Below are 23,820 nucleotides of genomic sequence, written 5' to 3'. Positions count from 1 at the left end.
GTGTCTTTCAATGTCTCTACCTTACCTTATTTTTCAAGGGCAGCCACTCAGTAGGCCCGGCAGTGTTGCCAAGGAAACATCACTTAATGAAGGAAATAAAGCTGCTCAAAATCCACCTGGCCTTTGTTTGGAAGGGAGCTGGGACTTCTGTTGCACCTTGAAACCATATTATTAAGTCATTTAACAAGCCCCATTTTGCTCCATGTTCCTGACTTGCCTGGGAGACCCTCGACCCTCTCCCTCTGCCCGTCTTGGCCTCTGCTCTGGGAGGCCCTGCTGAGGGCTGGGGGAGACGAGACCATCTGGGGTGGCACACCCGAGAGTGGGGTGAAGGCACTGAATTGCCAAGGTCTCTGCCTTCCCCAGGAGCCTCCCCCAGGCAGGGGGGAGAGAGCACCTGCCTGCCTTTGCCTCTGGCCAAGTGTTTACAGCCTCTTAGCCTCAGTTTCCTTATCCTTACAACTGGAAGGTGACCGCAGATACGGAAAGTACCCTGCAGAGGGCCTGGCATATGGGTGCACATGTTTCTTCTCTTCTCCCACCTGCCTTCCGGAGAAGTTTCGGCCGCCAGTGGCAGTTTCTGTCAGGGAGGTGCCGTTTAATAGGGGTGGAGGGCAGATCTTATAAAAGGCCATAGCTCAGTCTCTGGCACAGGCAGGTCCCACCTCCATGCCTGCCGGGTAGGGAAGGGATGCTGAGGACAGCTGACAGGGGTCAGGGTGGGAGCCCTTGCTTGTCCAGGAGATATAGTGACAGAGCAAGACGGACCTCCAGCCCTGGGGGTGTTTGTCTGGCCTTGGCTCTGTGGCCCCGAGGGCAGGAGTATGCACCCAATGGGCTCCCTGGCCGGCTGGCCTATTTCGCTATTAGTCATGACTCCTGCCCCTGGCCTGAGAGGCAAATGCCGCTGGTGTGAACCCCAAGACACGGATGTGTCTGTTCTGTCACCCTGCATGTGCTTTCTCCCTTTTCCTTCCAAGCATCAGAAGGAAGTGCCCGTTCCATAATTTTGGAAAGAGCTAAATGTCCATCAATTGATGAATGGATAAAGAAGTTTGGGTTTATATATACAATGGGATACTACTTGGCAATAGGAAAGAATGAAATATGGCCTTTTGTAGCAACGTGGATGGAACTGGAGAGTGTGATGCTAAGTGAAATAAGTCATACAGAGAAAGACAGACGCCATATGTTTTCACTCTTCTGTGGATCCTGAGAAACTCAACAGAAGACCATGGGGGAGGGGAAGGGGGAAAAAGTTAGGGAGGGGGAGGCAAACCATAAGAGACTCTTAAATACTGAGAACAAACTGAGGGTTGATGGGGGGTGGGAGGGAGGGGAAAGTGGGTGATGGGCATTGAGGAGGGCACCTGTTGGGATGAGCACTGGGTGTTGTATGGAAACCAATTTGACAATAAATTTCATATTAAAAACAAAAAAAGAAGGAAGTGCCGGCTCAGGTTTGAAGGCCTGCCTCAGGCCTCATGGGGCTGCTTGAAGAATGAGCGGAGTCAGTAGTTTGCAGCTGGGGAATAGCCAAGGGGTCAGACTATTGTTTCTAAGCCCCCGGGGTTTGTAAAACATCCCCAGGCAGGATCGAGCTCCCCCTCTGCTGCTGACTGGGGAGTTACTGGAGGAATGTGGCTAAGCACTTTGTTTTTGTTTTTGTTTTCAATATATGAAGTTTATTGTCAAATTGGTTTCCATACAACACCCAGTGCTCATCCCAAAATGGCTAAGCGCTTTGTACCCTCTTGTACCACAGACGCCACCAGCCCTCCTCTGCTTCCTCAGTGCAGGCTCACGTAGATCACAGGGGAAGCTTCCCAAGCCAGCCTACTGGCCTCTCCCCCTTGGGCCGGCTGCTAGAGCTGCCCTGACCCAAGGGAGGTAGGTAGGCGAGCGAGGTAAAAAGTCACAGGTGTGGCTCTGGCGTCAGACTGCTTCAGGTTGAATCTCAGCTACTGCTCTCCACCTGTGGGACTTTTACTTAATTTCCTGTGCCTCAGTTTCCTCATCTACAAGATGGGGACGACAGCGGCGCCCTCCTCAGAGTTGTTTTAGGATTCAGTGGGATAAAGCATGCAAATGACTTTGAGTCTGGCACAGAGTAGGAGCTACAAACATCTCAGCTTTCGTTATTAGCCACCTAAGGTGGGGGTTTTCAACAGCAGCATTCTTGCGCATCCGGGGTCGGGTCATTCTTCGCTGTGGGAGGCTGTTGGGTACGGGATAGTTATGTCGAGCAGCGAGTGTCCCTGACCTCTACCGCCTGGATGCCAGTAGCAGCGTCCCTCCCCCGTTCTCATGACAACCACAGATGTCCCCAGACATCGCCAGATATGCCCTGGTCGGCAAAACCACCCCTCCCTGAGAACCACGGTTCTAGGTCCTTGCTTGCTTAAACCTTCCGGGCTCCCCGTTATTCAGAAAGTGTAGCGGTGCTTCCTGGGCCTGCTGGTACCAAAAGTGGGGCATCTTGTACGAAACTGGTGCCCCTCCTTTGTGTTCAGGCCGTTTACCGATTCAATCCACTGCTGGCTGGACTTCTGAGGTGCCTAAGGGACCACTTGAGAGCGTCCTCTGCCGAATCTCTCTCTCTGTTCTGCAAGCTTCATGGTGACACCACTCAAGATGCACTTTGGTGTTTGCTTTTAAATAACAACTGTCTGTCCCTGTTATGATTCTCCCAGACTCCGGAGCAATAAGCAGCTCCAGTGACAGCTGTGCCAGATAGGAACCGCACGCGTCTCCCCCAAGCACTTCAGAGCAGCTAAGTGAATAAAACTGATTTCAGCTATTACCTGCACAGCCGCTTGTGTCTCTACAACCTGCCCCGGAGACCAGAGTCAGGCCCTGGTGACAACGATGAAAGAAGGATGGCAGTCACTAGCTTCCTAGCTGTCCTTGTCAGGCAGCCCACACTGCCGAGCCTCGGGAAATCTGGGTCCCGGTAAACAGGGTGACTGAGAGCTACACTCTGTCCTGAGGAGAGAGCGTGGGGCATTCAACCCAACATCATGAGCAGCTCTGCACTTTTTGGAGAGAGGCTCAGGTGGCAGGCTGAGAGGCCCCATGCTTTTGCATATTCGTGGAAGGCTTTCCGGAAGTGGTGTTTTTATTTCTATTTTCAAAGGAGCGAGAGTTGGGTTCAGTGAATGGAGGAAGCACAGACGATGCTCATTTTAGTGTGATTAGAGCCATTATTTCCTGAAATGTTAGTTTCCCCACCTTGGCTCTTGGATCATCCAGGACAGGGACCATAGCTTTCTCATCTCTATTATCCTCAGATCTCAACTTAGAGATTGTTGTTGGACAGACAGATGAATGGATGGATGGTGGATGGATGGAGGAATGAGATGTCTACCAGCATCTATTTAAATTTGTAAATCTGACCAGTCATCATATTCTCCCTCACCTCCAATAAACTGGAAGCCACAGCAGGTCATTGGCTTTCCTTAGTGGTGAGCTGGAAATCCAGACCACCCACTGGAGGGTCTCTCACTCAATATGGGTTCTGAATAGGACCCTCTTGCCCCTGTGTTCTGGTCACATGTCCACGCTGGAGCCAGGCCTTCTACATTTGGCCTCTGCTAAGAACTTTGGTCGCCTCTATTGTGGGAAGAATCAGTCATCTCAGTAGTTAAATGCCTATTTCCATGGATTCCCAAATCTGATAACTTGTAAGATGATCTGAGAGAGTGCATCCTTCCTGTAATGAGTGTCTTCTCTTTGTCTCTCCAGATCCACTCTCCATCCTTTCCTTCTACTCTAGGACACTGACTTTATGGAATGTTTCAGTGGGCTCCCATGTTCTTTGGCTTCCAGCAGGGTTCTGCCAATGGGCTGACCCAGCAGAAGAACCAAGTGAGGAGGGGGGAGAGTAAAGTTGGCTTATTTATTCACCACCACTCATCAAACCCCTCCTTCCCTGAAGCCTTCTTGCAAGTCGACCCTCTCTAGATGACTTTTACAGATTCTGGTAACTTCTCTCTTCTCTCATCCCTTGGGGTCTAGGAGTGGTAATAGCTCCATGTTATTATTCTCAGGGAACTATACTATCCCTATGGTTGCCTTACATCCTACCCACATCATTGAGACTTGTGCCTTTATTATACCCTCTTTGGATTCCCCTACCTTGAGTGTGCCCTCTGTTTCCAGTTAGGGCCTTGACTGATACACTGGCCTGAGGATCTTCTTATGTCTGAAGGGTGATCCTACCTGCCTCTCCATGCCCTCCTTGGACTTCCAAAGGTCAGAAAGAACATGCCCCCAAGGAACACTCCTTACCTACCTTCCCTGCACTGCCCTTCTCACCCCACAATCCCTTTCATGTCCCACACTCATGTTTAAAAGTCCCTCTTCTAATGATGTCGGGTGCCTGGGTGGCTCAGTCAGTTAAGTGTCTGACTTCAGCTCAGGTCATGATCTCGTGGTTCATGGGTTCAAGCCCTGCTGCTTCAGATTCTGTGTCTCCCCCTCTCTCTGCCCTTCCCCTGCCTGTGCTCTTAAAAATAAACATTAAAATATATACATAATATACATATATAATACATTAATATATGTAATATATATATAAGTCCCTCTTCTAAAACAAGAAATGCTTTATATTCTTATTTGGAATTAATCAAAAATATTTACCAATAAGAATGTTTTAATATATGAAGATAACAAGAGGGCTCACCCTGAACTCTAACCTAAAGCAAAGAAATGTAGTATCTCAATTTGCCCCTGGGGTCTAATCATAAGTGGAGGTGTTCATTTCTTTAGTAATATGAAGAGAAAAACTCACAGAACCTTATGACTTCTCCCTCAGAGCCCTTTTCTTTGGAACCATGACTGAAGGTTGAGGGAAGAGACTGGAAACTTGGAAGGCCAAGGGACTTGTGGCTTTCTTCTAGACCAGAGCCAATAAACTACAGCCCATGGCACAGCCCTTATTTTTGTAATTGAAGCATTCTCCTAACAGCCATTCATTCACGTATTGTCTGTGGCTGTGTTCATGCTACAATAGCAGAGCTGAGTTTTCAGACTGTATGGCCATCTGTGCAGAAAAGAGTTAACACAGTGGGGCTGACTGCTGTCCTTTGAAAGGCCTGCTTGGAACTTGGATTTCAGGAGGTTCCCACCACCCCCAGATCTATAAGAGTGGTTCACTATGCCTAACCAGACTGTACAAGCAATGTACAGTTTGTGCTAACACGTGCTTTCCTTCTGGGAATCTGGAATTTTGGTATGTGCCAGGCAGAGGCTGTGTACGTGACCAGCCCTGATAAAAAAGCCCAGCTGAGTCTCTAAGAACTTTCCAGGTAGAAGACATCTCGCACATGTTGTCTCAGCTCCTTGCTGGGGGAATTAAGTGTATCCTTGTGACCACTAGGAGAGTACCTTTGGAAACTTCCACCTGGTTTCCCCCAGGCTTTGCCCCAGGTGCCTTTTCCCTTTGCCAATATGATTTGTATCCTTTTGCTAAAATAATTCACAGCTGTGTGTACAAATATGTGCTGAGTCTTGTGAGCCCTATCAAATCCTCAAACCTGGGAGTGGTCTTCAGGACCTCCCAACACACTGCAAAGCCAAAATTACTTGCCACCTGGCCCTTTAAGAAAAAGTTTGCCAATCCTTGGTCTACACAGTCTTAGTCTAGATGGAAATCATGTTTTATAGGACTCTGAACTCCCTAAGGCATGGCACAGGTCTTTTCTCTTTATCTACTGGCCAACCACAGTATCTTGCACAAGATATTTATGGAGGGAGGAAGTCAGCAAGCCTGCAAATAATGGATTCAAGCCATGCTTTTTAAACTGTGGGTGGTGAAATCTATTTGAAAGGTTATGACCAATGCTTTTCACTGAAAGAATGGAATAGAAAATATCAGATTCATTGCATATGGTAAGAATAAGTTTTATTTCCTGAAAATTTTGTTTCAGTTACACATGTGGACCAGATACTATCCTGGATCATGATGTTAAAGGGTTTCCTCTTCTTGCCTGTTGCAGTAGAAAATAACTTGAAGACCGCTAGACTGTGCTCTCTTCACTAGCTGCCAGGGAGAATCCCCACTGGCCGCCCCCCATCTCTCTGGCCACTGCATTTTAACCACATTCTTCCCCCACCCCCAGAATGTGTACTACACAAGCAGTCAGCAGATCCACGTGGGCATCCTGAGCCCCACGGTCGACGATGATGACAACCGGTGCCTGGTGGATGTCAACAGTCGGCCACGGCTCATCGAGTGCAGTTATGCCAAAGCCAAGAGAATGAAGCTTCACTGGCAGTTCTCTCAGGTAACAGCCCCAGAGCCCCCATGAAGGGCAGCAGGAAAGCAGAGCGGGGAGAAGGTCTAAGGGGCCAGGGAGCATGTGGGAGGAGACAAGGAGGAAAGGGACATGGTGGCAACAGGGAGGCTGGGACTCCCGGGATTTACTGGGCACTGACTATGTGCCAGACATTTTATGTACATTAGCTCATTGGCTCCTGATATTGGCGCTAAAAGGGGAATTATTGTTGTGGTTGTTATTGTTGTTTTATTATCGTTTTGTTTAATTTGTAGATACATGGAGATAGGCTCAGAGAGGGAAGTCATGTGCCCAAAGTCACACAGTAAGGATCAGGGCTGGGAGTTAGATTTAGGCCTCTCTGTCTTTAAACTCTCACATTTCCTCTCCACACGCCCTATCTCCTGGGATGAAGCCCAGTGTCCCAGGTATAGACAGTGCCGAGGCACCTCTGGTCTGCGCCCTGCTCTGCCTTCCTCCCAGAATGGGCTCACTCTAGGGGAGGAGGCTTCCTCAAAGGGCAGTGTGTACAATGGTGAACAGGAAGCATTCCTGTATTAAGCCTCCATCAGTTCTGAGGCCCATATTTGACTTCCGGCTCTCCATTAGCCCAGTTACAAAATGATGTCCAAGGATCAAGATGCCCAGTTGGGATGGCCCACCATGATTCAGCTTTGAAGAGGACCTGGGCCTCAGCCCAGAGGCTCCCAGCCCCCAGGATTCCACTAAGTTAGGGCCAGTTTTCCCCCATAGGTAGGGACACCCACCTCCCAGGCAGTGCTGCGGAAGTGTTCAGAACAGGAAGTGAGGGGGCCCACGGGCTTCTAAGGCATCAGAGGACTGTATATGGTAGAAGCTTCCAGGGAAGTCAGAAAGGGAATAGGTGTATTCGCGGGACCGAGTAGAAGAGACCCTGACTCAGCCTCCCAGCAAGCTGCTGCCGCCCTGGGGAGGAGGAAGCTGGTGGGCACTGGAAGGGCCTGGCAGTTACTCTCCCTGTGGTGGGGGGGGGGGGGGGCAGGGCAGGTCCCGGCTGCATCATATTCACGGAACCTTTGATCCATGATCTGGGTGTGTGCATCCAGAGGACTGAGTTGGGTCCTGAATGAGTGAGGAAGGTCAATACTGAGTTCGAAACAAGGCCATAGATTTAAGGGCTACTCGGAAAGCAGGAGCCAGAGTCCAGACAAGGGTTTTGTGACCCCCCAGGAAAGCAGATGGTTGGGGAGCAGCACAGGGAGCCAAATAGGAGCACTTCCAAGGGCAGGTGGGAGATGTGTGGGGCAGCTCCGAGTCCCGGCTGGGCCTGCATAATGTATGGGGCTCCATGAGAGGGAATATGGTGCACCGGGACTGGTGGCTCCTGCCGTGCTCCTCCCTGTGTGGTGAACTGTAATAGTCTGTCCCAGTAAGAATGGCAGCCAGCCTTCATACAGTGCTTACTCTGTGCCAGAACTTCTAAGCACGGGGCGTGTATTCGCTTATTTATTCCTCCAAACAGCTGCATGTAGGTACCATGAGGAAAATGAGACACAAAGACGGTAAATAACATGCCCAACGTGTTCATGTTGGGTACTATCCGCGAACTATTTCAGGTTCTCCTTTTTACTTAGCAGTGGCCACCGGGAAGAAGGTCAGGGTCAGGGCTGAGGTTTGAGAATACGGGGCACATCTTCCTCCCGCCTCCCTCTCTCTCACTGAAGCACTTTTTCTGACCCCACACTCTGCCCAGCGGTAGCCTTTGTCACTGTCCCCTGCCAGGTGTCTAGCCCTGAGTGACACGGGATGGGGCTGTATTTCTCCTCAGGCAGAGAGAGGGCTGGAGGCATGTGGTCAGGGAGGAAGGCTGGATGTGTGCTTGCTGGCTGGTGTTTCCCAGCTCAGGCTAGGTGCAAAATCGGCCTGCAGACTGGAGGCAACAGAGGGAAATGGACACATATTCCTGTGGAGGTGAGTGGGGCTGACTTTGCTGGGGTGAAGTGGACATCATACCATCTAGGGAGGCTGGGCAGGGGCTCACATCAGGCCGTTCTCTGCTGCCTTCAGCCAAGCCTGCTGGGCCCGTGAGCTCAGCTTCCTCCTGGGAACGTTGAAGAAACTGTCCAGGAAGATGGCGGGTAGGGAGCCAGACCAGGGCTGCTGGCTTTTCAGAAGAGACAGCACTTAGCTTGAACCTTGAAGAATGTGTAGGAGTGTGCTCCATATGAAAATAGTGAAGGGCATTCCAGGGAAAGGGAACAGCATGTGCAGAAGCCGTGAAGCATCAAACCCCGGCTATGTTCAGAGAGCTGCGGATAGTCAGGTGTAGTGGGGACTGGACGGCACGGGGGGCGGGGAGTAGCTGCACATGAGCCTGGACTTGAGCCTGTGGGCAGGAAGATGTGCGGCAGGGGACTGGTATGTGTAGGTGTGGGCTTTTGAATGCCCCTGTGGCAGAGATTGTGAGGCTGAATGGGAAGGGGAGCTTCTAGAAGGGGGAGAGAGGCAGGAAGAAGAGCCAGCAGGAGGCAGAAATGCAGTCTGAACATTTAGCTGTTCCCTCCTCCCTCTCCTCTGTGAGTGGCCCCAGGATCCTTATGGCCCTGCCTGGCCACCGAGATCTCCTCTCAGGGCAAGGTCTGAGGCTGAACCGAGATGCCCAGCTTCTGGTGGTTGTGGGTCAGGCAGATTGACACGTGTGGCTGGGAGTCCTCTAATAGTTGAACATGGTGCTTCAACTCACAGGGAGGAGGGAAAGCAGCCCCGGGCAGCCCCGGAATAGCCCCTGGAGGTCATGGCCCAGCCACGCACCTGCCACGCTGGAGACTTGGTGTCACCAGGATATGAGTGTTGTTGAACTGAAGTGAGCTCCCTGGCCTCTTTGGAAGCCTTGCTCCTCCGAGGAGGTCCGGAACCACCAGGGGCACAGAGCTCCTCAGCTCCGCTGCGTCCAACCTCATGAAGTGCAGTGTTCATAAACATAGCAACTCCATCCCAGTTGGGACAAAACGAGATGAAGTCACCTGGCCAAGATCATAGGGCCTGAAGGATGGAGCCGGAGTTCAAACAGGCTCGTTGCATCCAAACACAGGCTGCTTCATATCCCAGCCCCACACACAGGCACCTCCGCCTGTTTCCAACCCTCATAGACAGACATGCCCCCAACGTCTCAGGCTGAAGTGACTCCTCTCTCCATCTCCAGTCCCAGATGCCTGGGTGCCCCTGGCTGGCCTTCATCTCATCTGTCCATCCCTGACCGGGGCAGAGAAAGGAACATCCCCCCCTAAAATGGACATACTCAAGGCAAAGACACCCCCAAATCTAGCTCTTTCCTTTTCTCATCTCAGCACATGGCCTTGAACAGGCAGCCCCATGTGGTTCCTACTTGAAAGGACACAGTGACCGGCAAAGCAGGCCATATTGGAATGTGGAATCCTGGAGCCTGGGCAATTTTCAGCCACTTACATATATATCTAATTAACTCCCAGGGTGGTTTGGCAGTCACATCTTTGATCTTTCTACCAAGGGGAACTGTTTGGAAATAATATTTTTAAATCCCTCATTTGCAAACCCAGAGCAGCCACTCTTGCCTGATATTTAAAGATTAACATATGTGAATTTTTTGTTTAATGCAAAATGATTGATGTTTATCAAGCAACCGGAATCTGTCCACAAGCTCTCGCCGGTTAGGAACTACTGTTGACAAGGCCAGAGGAGGCTGGAAGCCTCTTACGTGATTAAATCGTGTTCTTGGGCTACTTTTCTTGCAACAGGTTTTAATCTTTGCAAATTACATGGGTATCCTACCAACTAGAATGATCTGGTGCAGAAGTTGGGCTGAAAGGAGCTTTTGCTGGTGCACCTCCAATCTCCTTTCCGGTTTCACATTCTGCATTATTTACTCTCCTGAGGGCTGCATTTAAACTCCACAGACACTCAGGCTGAATTAATTTCAAAATAATCCAGCACGATTCTCTCAGGTTCTCCTACAAAGAAGATAGGCATTTGCATATCTTAGTGTTCCATCTCATACCCTGATTTTCTGTTTAACAAATAAAATGCCTTTCTTCTATCCCCTGCAAGCACTTCTGCATTTCTGATGCTTCAGGATGAATCAGGACAGCATTAGATACTGACACTGAGAAACCACATTTGATGAAACATCTCTTGGCAACACTGATGTACAGGGCTCTGATGAGCAATTTTCTGATGATGAACATTCTTTCCTTCAGTTATTCATCAAACATTTATTGAGCATGGGGGTTGGGCAGGAGGGATGCAGATATGAAACAGAGCCAGCCTCTGCCCTGGAGGAGCTCATGAGCATATAAACATGCAATAAAATGCATGACAAGACCAGAAATGAGGGATGTATGATGTTCTGGGACCCTGGGGTGACGGGCTCAAGGATGGCTTCACATTCGAGACTTGTTTGATCTGGATCTTGAAAGTTGTAGGACAGTTCCCAGGTGTAAAAAGGGAGAACATCCCATGTAGAGGCTCAGCCTGGGCAAAGGCAAGAAAAAACAGAGTATGTCTGAAGAATGCAAATCCAGTGTTGTTATGGGTGGAATTTGGAACCTCCAAAGAGGCATGAGAGAGCTCAGACATAAGGGTCAGTTTGGGTGCAGATAGTGGTGATCGGTGAAAGCCAGGCCAACAAGTTGGACTTCACCTTAAAAGCAGAGGGAGGAACCGGAGGAAGTTTTAAGCAGTGGATTGCCACGATGGGGTCTGAACCCCTCTGGTAGCAGAGTTCAGGGTGGATTAGAAAACAAGAGACATGGAAGCAAGTTAGGGGGCTGTTCCATCATTCCCATGAGAGATGGGGCAGACTCAATCGCCATGAGGGCGTGGGTCCAGGCAGCTGGGGGGGGGGGGGAATTTTGAGAGACACTGCATCAGTCTGTTGGAAGTAGTGATGGATGAAAAGGAGGGAATTGTGAAGGGGTATTATTAACCCAGGACCACTCTAGGCTCTGGGTTTCTGTCTGAAGAACAGGGCAGCCAGAGTTGTCCCTCTCAAGTGACGCACCTGTCTCTAGACAGCCAGCATTTCCCACATCAGCACATGAAGAAATTTTGTGAACACGGGAAATAGTAGTCATTGCCTTCTGTGATTCTCTAGCTTGTGACTCCTCCTGGTATAAAGACTCTCCTAAAGTGTTACCTATAAATTATAGGACTTTCAGTCTTCTGAGAGTACCCTACATACTGAGATTTGGGGGGATTCTCGGATTTGGTGATGAAAGGTTAGTGAAAGAGGCATTTAGTCAATGAGCCCCATGCCAATAGAAGGAGAGGGAGTACGAAAATATCAAGTTGCTACAGAGAACTTTGCGGCCAGACCTGCCAAGCGACGCGATAGACTGCCTCTCCATGGTAATGAGATGCCACTCTTCCACCATTACCATTATTGTGAATGGTTACACAAAGGCTGCATCCCTCTCTTCAAGATATTCTTACAGGGATTCTTGCCACATGATGTGTGTCTTCTAAGGTCCAACTTCCTTAAATTCTACCTATCTATTTGAATGCATGGTTGAAGGAATCGCAGGCTGTTGGACCAGAAAGACCAGAAGCACCTTAGCTCTGCCTTCTCAAAGCTGAAGGGCTGCCCTACCCACAGGAAAGCAGTCTTGTCCTATTGGCTCTGAGGGAAGACTGGCGAGTCCGGGACGATTTATAGAGCAGCTTTCTCCTAGTCCGAGTTGTCCAGACATGAGGTTGGCAGTTCAGGGAAGAGCCAGGGGCTCCGGGGACCATGCAGCAGGCCATCTAAGGCTCTGCAGCTCTCAGTGGATTTGCACTGGATGGCTTAAAGGGCCTGCCAAACCCGAAATTCTGTAATTCTAAGCTAAATTTAGACAGCAAGCCCTGAGGAGGGCTTCCCCACCTGGAAGGTTCCCTGGGCCTGCCTCAATAAAAAACACCACAAGTTTGAAAATGAGCCGAACTCCTTGCACAACGGCCATCTTCATCCCACTGTGTGCAACTGTTTTTCCATTATGTCAGTCCACACTCCTCTCATCCATCAAGCGATACACGGGAGGGCACAACTGTCTTACACTTCCAACATCTCTAGCACTTCATGGAAAACGAGACAGAGGAGTCACCCAACGTGCTGTTAATCAAATGAAGCAGTTATTATTTTTTTTTCTTCAGAAATTCACAAAAACTAACGAGAGGCCTCCTGTGCGCCAGGTCTTGAGCTAGGTCTGTGGGAGACTGTAAGACGAACAAAAGTTTACCACTGATGACTCCCCTTACACACATGCGTGCACACTGCAAAAGGACATTTCAGCATAATAGTCAAAGGGCCCTGCTTAGCTGGAGAAATCCCTAGTTCCTACAAATAACACTTTTAGGTGGTGGTGCATCCTAACTGTGTTATGTGGGGTACTCTAAATTATACAGTAAATATGTACTTCTTCCTATAACTTCAGATTTGAAGGAAGGGGATGGAAATGCTTTATACTAAAACAAATATGCATACTAGGTAGAGCAGGGTGAACACAAATTTGTATGAATTTTTTTAAATTTTTTAGTGTGTATTTATTTTTGATATAACACAAGCAGGGGAGGAGAAGAGAGAGAGGGAGACACAGAATCTGAAGCAGGCTCCAGGCTCTGAGCTGTCAGCACAGAGCCCAACGCGGGGCTCGAACCCACAGACCATGAGATCATGACCTGAGCTGAAGTCAGTTGCCCAACCGACTGAGCCACCCAGGAGCCCCTGTATGAATATTTTTTAAAACAGGAGGCTTTGACGAAATGTCAGGGTTTCCAGACTATATCTCATGCTGCTCTCATACTGTGGGGGATGCCGTCACTCCCCTTGGCTGTTGAGTCCTTTGATGGAAACATTAGCAAGGTCCATCTGGGGGTCCAAGAACACATAGATCAGCGTTCCCACTGGTAGGCTGTCCCCACACCTGAGCCCCTATGCTTGCCTCGTTCTCTGCAAAGCATTTATGCATTTTCCACATGAGGGACATCACGGATAACAACAGAGATGTCTATTAATGCCAGGAGAGAAGAAATTTTCGAGAGTATGAGGAGACTGCCCGGAAGAGAGCTGAGTGTAGAGCCAAGCCTGCCTGTCCAGGATAATTGGCTCTGATTTGTGGGGTATAATTTGATAATTTGATGCAAGATGAGTAACCCACTCAAAAAAGAACCTATTTGCAGAGCACATTTCCCAGGGAGCACGGCTAATTCTGCCAAAGAATTTCCCCACACTCAAGGAGGAGGAGTCCTTGACTTTCTCCCATTCCGATTCCCAGTCGCTGTCAGGAAGTCCGACTTCAGGAACCTTTTGTACTGAAAAGACTATAATCTGGTATTTCATTATGGCTCTGGAATAAAACACCTTTTCATTCCCGTGTCGTATGAAGGGGCAAATGTAGAACTGTCCAGTTTTGATGGATTAACAAAGCCTTGCGTAGGCCCTGGAAGTTTGTGATGTTTAGTTTATGGCAGTCAGCATGCCCGCCCCCCCCCCCCCCCCCCCCCCCCGCTCATCCCACAGAGATCAGGAGCCAGGAGCAGGTGTGATGGCTCAGATCCCCACTACTCAGACCGAAGATTTTAAAAATTATTTACCGAATTTACATGGTGATTCCTATGTGCCAGATAGTATTGTAACTGCCTTATAAATATTACTTAACTCCCCCCAACAATGCTAGTAGGTACTTTAATTATCCTCATTTTACAGATGAGGAAACTGAGGCACAGAGAGACTAATTTGTCCAAGAACAAATCTAGGAATTTTGCCTCTGGGATCTATGCTTTAAACCACCATACCATGGCGCCTTTCTTTGTCTTGCTTCTAGAAAACCAGTGAATGGCTGCAGTGGGAGTTTGGGGCTAGGGTCTCCCTGCCAACCAGTCACTGGCGTGTGTGAACTGGCTGGATTCCTGCCACCTCAGCGAACTCCTTCCAGCCACCCTGCTATCTCCACAACCCACTTTCACCCTTTTTTTTTTTTTTTTTTCGCACTTGAGATTGCCATTACCCCATCTTTGGTCCAGTGGACCTTCAGAGCAAATCCCAGGCAGACTCTCACTCAGGCACTGGTGAGTCTCCTTTAAAAAAGATAAATGCCAGGGGCGCCTGGGTGGCGCAGTCGGTTGAGCGTCCGACTTCGGCCAGGTCACGATCTCGCGGTCCGTGAGTTCGAGCCCCGCGTCAGGCTCTGGGCTGATGGCTCGGAGCCTGGAGCCTGTTTCTGATTCTGTGTCTCCCTCTCTCTCTGCCCCTCCCCCGTTCATGCTCTGTCTCTCTCTGTCCCAAAAATAAATAAACGTTGAAAAAGAAAAAATTAAAAAAAAAAAAAAAAAAGATAAATGCCAGAGTACTTCTTGAATAAATCTAGTGTTAAATATTCATAATACATAAAGACCGCTTTCCTCTATGAAAAGACTTAATCTCAGAGTTTCTTTAGTGCTAACATCCCACCCATGCTTTGAAGTATTTGATTACTAATCATTAACTATTTAACCTGGAAACTCCCAAGCCCACTGTGCTTAAAGCCCAAGACGCACTGGGCCATTTGGCCGTGGAAAATTAATTAGAAAGGAAAGTGGAACGAGAGCTTTGAAATAAGCAGAGAAGACTTCGGAATACAGGAGTCACTCCACACAACCTCCTCTAAACGCTTTGGTGGTAAACATGAGACCAGCCTGAGCTCAGCCCAGAGGCTCCAGAGGTCGGTCACAAGTGCAAGCAACAAGCCAGGCCCAGCCCTTCCTTGAGACTGTGACAGCTTGTTTGTGGTAGCCAGCCAGCAGCACCGGAGGCAGCAGCCCCCGGGAACCTAACAAGGCATTTTCTGGGCCCCATCACAGGCCCAGAAGTGATCTGTGATAAGCGAGCCCTCTGGGGACTCTGTCTAATCTGTTTACCCAGCCTACACCCTCAGGAGGAACTGGGCTAGTTAGGAAACCTCTAGCTGCCACAGGCACATAGTTGGGGAAACTAAAGCAGAGGGGAAGCGCATGCTGCGTGATCTGGGGTCAGCTACACAGTGGACCACGGCTCCACGAGCCCCACTCTACACATCATCAGTGCCCCATGGCAAGACACAAATCTGAGTGCCCCACAGCTCTCCGGGCCTTCTGCAAATGAGAAGCCTAAGGCCCAGGGCAGCTGAGCTGCTGACCCAGGGTCCGGTGGGAAGAGCCAGAGGCAAGGCCAGGAGCAGAGCCCCTCTTCCTTTGCTTCCGCCCACACGGCCTCTCTTGCCCTTCCAAGTGACTACTCCAGAGAGGCCCAGAAGGAGCCAGAGCTAGGCTGGGGGCTGGGAACGCACCTCCAGGAATTATTATTAGCCTCCTTAATTCTATACATTGAGCTTTCGATTTTTTGTAATGCTCTTTCCATATTTACTTCAGTTTCCATTCCAATTAAGCTCTCTGTGTGCTGCGGCATCTCTCCTGCCAGGTTTAATTGCCCTTATTTAAATTCTTTAATTAAAAGTATTGTGTGTTTCCAGATCCTGTTGGTGTATGTATTACACAAATAATTTCGATGACTGGACTGGAAAACCAAGGAACTGTGCTCTCCATGGATGGCGGGGCTGGCCAGGGGATCTGCATCAAGCCCCAGCCCTTCAGAGCCCAGGGCCCGGCCCAGGGGCTGCTGGATGGGCCTGGGCTGTGAGGACAAGAGACTGCAAACAGGCATCCTTGCTTCCTTCCTTCCTCCAACACTCCATGCCTCACACAGCAGCCAGAGTGGCCCGGTTAGCATGTCAGTCCGACCCTGCAATGGCCCTGTTACCAGATTAAAAGCCAAAGTCCATTCAGTGGCTGTGAGTCCTCACTGAGTCCTCACAGAACCTGCCCCTACCTCACCTCATGGGCCTTAACTCCTACTCCTACCCCACGCCCGCGCTGCCCAACGGCCTCCACGCTGGTCTTTGTGCTGTTCTCTGAACACACCAGGCCTCTGCTGGTGCGAGAGCCTTGCTCTGGGGCATAGGACTACCCCCAGATCCCACCTAGGCCACCTACTCTCCCCCTTTGTGTCTTCACTCAACTCTCTCCTTCTTGTTGACGATCACCCTGGCCACCTCTTTCTTCTGCCTGCCTCCCACCGGCCCCACTCTCTTGCCTGGTTTGTCTGAGGCCGTTCAGGCTAGAACACAAAGACCATCAACTGAGTGGCTTACACAACAAACATTTATTTCTCACAGTTCTGAAGCCTGGGAGGTCCAAGATCAAGGTGCCAGCAGATAGTGTCTGCTGAGAACCCTCTTCCTGGGTTGCAGGTGTTCCCTTTCTCACTGTGTCCTCACATGGCAGAGGGAGACAGGCATCTCTCTTGCGTCTCTTCTTAAAAGGGCACTAATCCAATTCATGAGGGCTCCACCCTCATGACCTAATTACCTCCCAGAGGCCCCACCTCCAAATATCATCACAGTGGGGAGTAGGACTTCAGTATGAATTTTAAGGGCTCGCATTCAGTCCGTTTTTGTGCACAGCCTGATCACTCTCTAACACACCACAGAACTGACTGCTCCCCCTCCTGGAATATAGTCTCAGTCTTTGTCTACAGAAAAAGATCTGTTCCTGTTTAGTCACTCCTGAATCTCCATGGCCTAGAGTTACACAGTAACTGGCACACAGTAGGTACTAAATATCTGATGGATGGATGAATAGATGGATGAATCATGTGTCTGCAGCGAGCCCTCAAAAGAACTAGCCCAAACTGGCTCCGCAGAGCCCCTGAAGCCCACGAAGGTGACCTTCCTCCGCCCCAGACATCGAGGTACACGCAGAGCTCAGTCTAGTCCGCTGCCTCGAGACAGGCCATGGGGTGGGAGAGATGACGTGGTGGGCCTAGTCACACATGCTAGTGAGGAACAGTGAATGGGGCAGGGGCCCCCAGCCTGTCTCTACCGCTTATTGACCACGTGACCCTGGGCGCGTGTCCCAACCTTTCTGAGCCCTAGTCTCCAGTTCTATACAATGCGGACAATTACCATCTCCACCCCTCAGGGTTATCATGAGGAATACGTGCGACTGGGCATGTGGAGCATTTGACACAGTGCTGGGAGCTGGGAAATCAGTGGCAACCGCTGTTAGTTCCATCTCAGTGCAGAGCCTGCAGGGAGGGGTACGGAGAGTCACAGCACCAGGCTGCTCCCCAGGGTGTGCTGAGCTCACCAGGGAAGGATGGACCGCAGGAAAGGAAGGCTCTGTTGCAATTGTGGTGGATGGAATCTGTCCAGAGAGGGTGAGAGCCTAGAGATTATTCACTGAGAGCGGCTGGGGTCCGTGAAGGAGGACAGGAGGGAGGCAGCACCGGTGGCCAGGGCTAGCTCCCTCACCAAAGTGGCCTGCCTCCTCCTCCTCTAGCCCAGATATGTTCCCAAGACATTGACCAGGGCTCCTCAGCGAGGCCTCCACACGGGCCTTACTCTTCTGCTCTAGAAGATTCTCCTCTTGGAGCCTCTAGGGAGGAAGCTCTCCTTGACTGCCTGCTTCACCCTCCCTGACAGGCTCTGATGCTCTCACTGAGGTTGTGTCTCCTTCACAGCACTGCTCTTGGCCTCGCTCTGTTTCTTCCACATCCTTCCCAGAGGCCACACTGGCTGCTTCTGCCCCAGGGTCACGACACTTCCTGTCTCCAGGGTCCTGAGGGCCAGGATGGGGTCTGGGAAATGTCACATTTGAGTCTCTGAAGGAATGCTTTCCTTTTCAGAGACACTCCTCCCTCTCTTGGGCTTGGCAAGGCGCCCCTGTGAAAGGCTTAGAATGTGCCTGAGTGGTAGCAGGAAAGGAGAGACTGCGCCTTCTCTGTTTTGGACAAGTTCCCCCAAGTTTATTGATCCAGGGTTGACGGAAGCAGCCCGGCCACTGGCACACAGGCCCGGGCCAGCCCCTGAGGAGATTCTGAGAAGCCCATCTTCAGCAGAGTGAATGGGCACTTGCTCTGGTCCCTTTTCTGCCTGTTGTGCAATTTTTCCGGAGCCCTCATCCTGATACACACTCGTTGGTTGTTTTATAGCTGATGGAAGGGTTTCCCGTTCCTCCTTCTCTCGTCCTCCAGTAGTCAGGACAGAAATTACCATCTGGTCCTAGACACAATGGAACCAGAGTGGAGAGCAGCTCACCCAGGGCCACCAGCTAACAACCAGGAAGGAAGCATCGTAGGTCAGCACCGCCCCTTCCCATCTCACTGCCAGAAAGGCCGGCAGAGCTCATGAATTAGTGAGTGGGGCTGGTCTCATTCGCACCCTGCCTGAGCTCCACTCCTAGCGACATGGGTCTGGCACGCCACCAGCTGACGGAGTGTTGGAGGATCAGGGGAGCCTGGCCACACATCTGCCAAAGAAGCAGCAGTGACACAGCGACAGGTACGCTCAGGCCACGGCAACAGAAACGGCAGAAACCTGTGCCTGGCAGAGCCATGGGCTGGCCTTGCTTGGAGCAGGTGTCACAAGCGATGTCTCTGGGTCTGCAAGTCCAGCTTTTGAGGGACAGAATGGGGTCCCACAGCTTCCAAGTCGACTACTTGAAGCTATCAACCTGTCGTCAGCCCAGGAGCATGGCGTGGCCACCGAAAGCACTGATTCATTGGCTGTGTTGAAGGAGTCTGTTGTCCAGTGGAAATGAGGTGGTGGCCCTCTGCTTGGCAGTCAGTTCTGAGTGACACAGAATGACTGGAGTTTGTCCAAAGGAGAGCAGGCGGGTCGGAAAAATTATACAAAATTGTTGCTCAGTTCCTTGCGGAAGTTTAAACTAGAAAGGCATGGAACTCGGGGGACATGAGCCCTACCTTCCCCTATTGGAAGGGAAAGGGTGGAGAAGCGGGAGCGGACCCACGTGTGGGAACCTCAGGGGGACAGTCTGGGGCCCATTGCTGGATGCCTCCACGACAAGGATTTGAGTTGAATGCTCCTGGGCAGAGCAGCATGGGAAAGAAAGTGCTGGTTCAGGAGGCTACGTGAGTCACCCCTGGAGGAGGCCCAGCAAAGCTGGAGGCCCCAGGCCGAAGTAGAGATCACCCAGGTTGCTGATTAGAGCAAGAGAGTCGGCCTTCAGAGTGAACTCCACATGTGGACTGCAGGGTCCTTTCTGAGCCCTTGTCTCACTGCCACTTGTTCCTCTGCCCCCTCAGGGCCTGAGTCAGCCGGTGTCTCTCTGGGTGAGAGATGAGCTTGCTGTTGGGGTTTCCTCTTTGCACTGGTGTCTCTCTGCTCTTGGGTGCAATGAGTCACGGCTCTCCTCAGGCGCACAGCAGGAGAGACCTGCTTTCTTCCCTTGAATATTCCAGAAGAAATTTGCTGGGCCATCTTCCACCCACTGGAAATTGGGAATTCTCTTCCTCCTCCCCAACACACGCACAGACAGACCCCCGATCCCCTTTGCCATCCAGTCTCTCACTACCTGCCTCCTTCACCCACTGTTCAAAGTCACTTCTGGGGCGCCTGGGTGGCGCAGTCGGTTAAGCGTCCGACTTCAGCCAGGTCACGATCTCGCGGTGCGTGAGTTCGAGCCCCGCGTCAGGCTCTGGGCTGATGGCTCAGAGCCTGGAGCCTGTTTCCGATTCTGTGTCTCCCTCTCTCTCTGCCCCTCCCCCGTTCATGCTCTGTCTCTCTCTGTCCCAAAAATAAATAAACGTTGAAAAAAAAAAATTCAAAGTCACTTCTGAGGGAGGTGCATTTTTTTTGTCTTAATTGTTTAATTGAAGAATAGCACACATACCTACAGAAACATGCACAAAATGTAAATGTTCAACTCAGTGGTTTAAAGCAAAGCAAACACCTGTATTACCACCAGCCAGGTCAGGAAATAGCATACCATCAGCATCCCAGGAGCCCCTCTCTTGCCTCCTGTCAATCATTTTTCCTCTTCCCCCTCCTTAAAGATAACCCCCATCCTGGCTCTAACACCGTGGTACTATTTTGCCTGTTTGGGGGGTGTATATAAGTGGAATTATATATGTGTTCTTTATCTGGCTTCTTCTGCTAACATGATATTTGTTAGGTTTATTCATATTGAGTGGAGCTCTAGTTTGTATATTTGTGATGCTGTACAATATTCTGTTATGTGACTAACCACAAGTTATTTATCCATTCTACTATCGATGGGCAATGGGTTGTTTCCAGATTGGAGCTTTTACAAATCATGTTGCAGAAAGCACTCAGGTGCTTGTCTCTGGTGCACGCATTTGTGCTAGGTACAGACCTAGTGTGGGAGTGTTGGGTCTCGGAGATGCGTGTGTCCAACTGAGGTAAATACTGCCAGTTTCCTAGGTCACTGTGAGAACTGAGTCTTCATGTTCTCTGAGATGTCAGCCATCACCATGGGGATTGTGGTAGCTGACTGGGGATGACCCCTTTCAGAAGAAGTTCCCGGTCTCCTCTCCTAGCATGCTGTTCACTGGAATGGGCATGGGATGTAGCTGGGGGTGGGCTGCAGTCATAAGAGGCAGGGGCCTCCCTCCCCCTGCTGCCAGGCCTGCTCAGGGCCACTCCAGAGTGAAACACCTGTGAAACACAGCAGCCCTCTCTGGAGACCCATCCCTCCTCACCTATGCCAACATAGGTCATGACTGCCAACATTTACTGATCATCTGTTATGTACCAGGCTTTTTGCTGGATGCTGAGGGCACAGAAATTGATAAGACATAGAGCTGTCAGTATGGGAGGGTGGGGGGGAGACAAGTAAACTAGTAATTCCGCTACCGTTCAATCATGCTGGGCGAATAGAGAAAACATGGTGGAAACACCGGTGAATAGCACCTCGCTAGCTGGGTGGCCTGGAGGAGAAGAGGTCGGAGGGGCTGAGGTGAGAGATAAGGAGGCTTCTGGAAGAAATGGAGCAGGAGCTTAGCCTTGAAACGTGACTGTGCCTTGGCCTGCTATGGAATCATGGAGAAGGACCCCCAGCACAGGACACGGCTTGCTTGATGTCTAGGAACCCTGATAATACAGAAATCTTTACACAACTGCAGGAAGTTTGGTGTGGCTGCACAAAAGGTGTGGGGGCTGAGGGAGGAGATGAGGCCATGAAGGCCTGTGCTAAGGAACTTGGGCTCTGTCCTCTAGGCCAAACGTCATTTCAGAGACATCACTCTTCCCTGCCTCTGGAGGTCAGAGGGGGGTCAACTAGGAGGCTGATGCAGTTGTCCAGGGGACAGAAGATGGTGGCCTGAATGCAGGCAGGGTTGTGATGTGATAGCAATAAGGGGACAGTCACCAGGCAAGAGGGATGTGAAATTGGCAGGACTTAGTGCCTAATCAGATGCTGGGGAGAAGGCAGAGGTGTCAGTGAGAATGCCCAGGTCTCCCACACGAATGCCGGGCTATTGCTTTTGGGGGAAATTATTTATGGAAAATATTTATAACTGAGGTGGTAAACACAAGAGGAGTAGATTCTGGGGAGAAGTGAGTTTGAACATCTACTCAAGTGCCATTAAGCTACAAAGAGTGCACTTATAAGGACCACCACCTACCCCCAAGCAATTCTGCCTGCAGAATTGGTATAACTCCAAGATACTCAAATAGTCCGGGCTGATGCTCAGACTTACAGCCAGCAGCCTCAGAGTATCTGAGCTCTGCAAGGGCCTCACTAAAATAAAAACTTATCGGGCTTCTCTTTGCTGCCATGGGGCTGCTCTGGGGAGCAGCACCTCTCTTCCTTCAAGAGGCTTTGGGCATAAACCGAGTGTGCATGGCTACAGAACATTCTAGAACATCAGTAGCATGGGGGAAAACCATGCATGCCCAGGGCTGAGGGAGCCCAGTGGCCTAGGAGACATATCCAGGAGCCTGAGTTTGGTGGAGACCAACACTGATGACTCTAGAGGTCCACTTGGGTACATGGACCCTAAAAGCAGGAAGTCCTGGGCCTCTGGTGGTGGTCAAATTCAGGCCAATCATGGGGAGGGGAGTCCCAAGGAACTAGACTTTTCAGAGCAGGACCCCAGCCCATGCCTATGGGGACCAGGGCCTGGCCCCCAGGGTGGGAGCTATGGGAGCACACCAGCATGCCACACGCCAGCAAGTGGATGGAGGTTGGGGCAGGGTGTCTCCATCCTAATGAAGAACTAGGGCCCTGTGAAGAAAACCAAGGCACATGTTCGGGCTCAGGGAGGAGACCAACACATCAGAGAAGGGCAGCCTGAGGCTGCATGGGAATGCTGGCCCCCACACCTCCCGTAGCCTCTCTGGACCCCAGGCATCTGGACCCACCGATAACTCTAGGCCTGAGGTCCCCCCCCCCCCAGATTCCCCTGTTTCGTCTATAGCCTCTGACTCCACTCTCTGCCCCGGCTCCCAGGGAGGCCCCATCCAGAACCGCAAGTCCAAGCGCTGTCTGGAGCTGCAGGAGAACAGCGACTCGGAGTTTGGCTTCCAGCTGGTGCTGCAGAGGTGCTCAGGCCAGCACTGGAGCATCACCAATGTCCTGAGGAGCCTGGCGTCCTGACCCTGCTGGGAGCCGCCCCCACCCGTCCCTTTGCTACTGTGTAGCACCTGCTGCAATGCTGCCTGCTGTCTGGGGGGTTGTTTGAGTCTGGGGGAACCAGGTTAGCGGGACCCCCCCAAAAGAGCTTTTTATTTCCTATTCAATTTTCATGGAGTTTATAGAAAGGTGCCGAATGGTGGGTGATGGTATAATATCATAAACTATTTTGCAACTGTAAATAGGGGACAAATGGAAAATATTTATAACTGACAATAAAATACTATTGATTAAGAAAAGGGCTTTTGCAGTCATTTGGTGCTCAGTGGAGCTGCCTGCCTGGTTCCTCTGAACTTGGAGTTCTTGTAGCCCGCTTTCTTTGTGAGGCCCAGGGTGGCGAGTGGGGCACTGTGACCTCACAGTCACCTCCAGAGAGAAGGCTCCTTCTGCCTCTCCCACAGCAGATGCGTCCTTTGGAGACAGCATTCCTGAAGAAAGCAGGGTTTCTGCTGGCCCCAGAGCGTCAGCTGCTGAGCTTTAGGCTTCAGGCCACACTGCCCCATCTTGATATCACCTTCCTCACCTCCCAAAGCGGTCCATCGCCCCGGCCCTCAGCAGTAACCCTGGCCTACAGCAAATGCCTCCTTCCAGTTGCTAAGACGGTTCAGCTCCTTCCATGAGTCATGGTGTATTTGTTTCCTGGGGCTGTCATAACAAAGTGCCGCTGACTGGCTGGCTTAAACAGAAATTCATTCTGTCCCAGTTCTGGAGGCTGGGAGTACAAAATCAAAGATGGGCAGAGTTGGGTGCTTCCCAATGCTGTGAGAGGATCTGTTTCAGGTCTCTCTTCTAGCTTCTGATGGCCTCAAACATTCCTCAACTTGTAGGTGGCCATGTGCTTCCTGTGTCCCTCTGTGTGTCTGCCTCAGGGTCCACATCTCTCATTTTTACAAGGACACCGGTGATATTGGATTAGGGCCCACCATTGTGACCTCGTTTTAACTTGATTACCTCTGTGAAGACTATATTTCCAAATAAGGTCACATTCTGAGGTACTGAGGGGAGAGGACTTCTCGTCCAAGGTACTGAGGGGTAGGGACACAATTGAACCCATAACACATGGCTCTTTCAGTTATGGCTCCAC

At 50.7% G+C, this 23,820-nt stretch overlaps 1 protein-coding gene across 1 annotated transcript in view; it reads left to right on the top strand.

Annotated features, from left to right (window-relative positions):
• The window catches only part of GALNT18 (polypeptide N-acetylgalactosaminyltransferase 18), a 354,010-nt gene extending 331,035 nt beyond the window's left edge, over nt 1-22,975 (top strand). The window contains exons 10-11 of the mRNA XM_045484518.1: nt 6,123-6,287; nt 22,554-22,975. Of these exons, the coding sequence (XP_045340474.1) occupies nt 6,123-6,287; nt 22,554-22,700 (312 nt within the window). The 3' untranslated portion in view covers nt 22,701-22,975. The remainder of the gene's footprint in view (nt 1-6,122; nt 6,288-22,553) is intronic.
• The last annotated feature ends 845 nt before the right edge of the window (nt 22,976-23,820 follow it).

The sequence above is a fragment of the Leopardus geoffroyi genome, chromosome D1, assembly GCF_018350155.1.
Source record: "Leopardus geoffroyi isolate Oge1 chromosome D1, O.geoffroyi_Oge1_pat1.0, whole genome shotgun sequence".
Lineage (NCBI taxonomy): Eukaryota > Metazoa > Chordata > Mammalia > Carnivora > Felidae > Leopardus > Leopardus geoffroyi.
The sequence above is the reverse complement of the archived record's forward strand: the minus strand, read 5'-3'. Positions and strand labels throughout refer to the sequence as shown.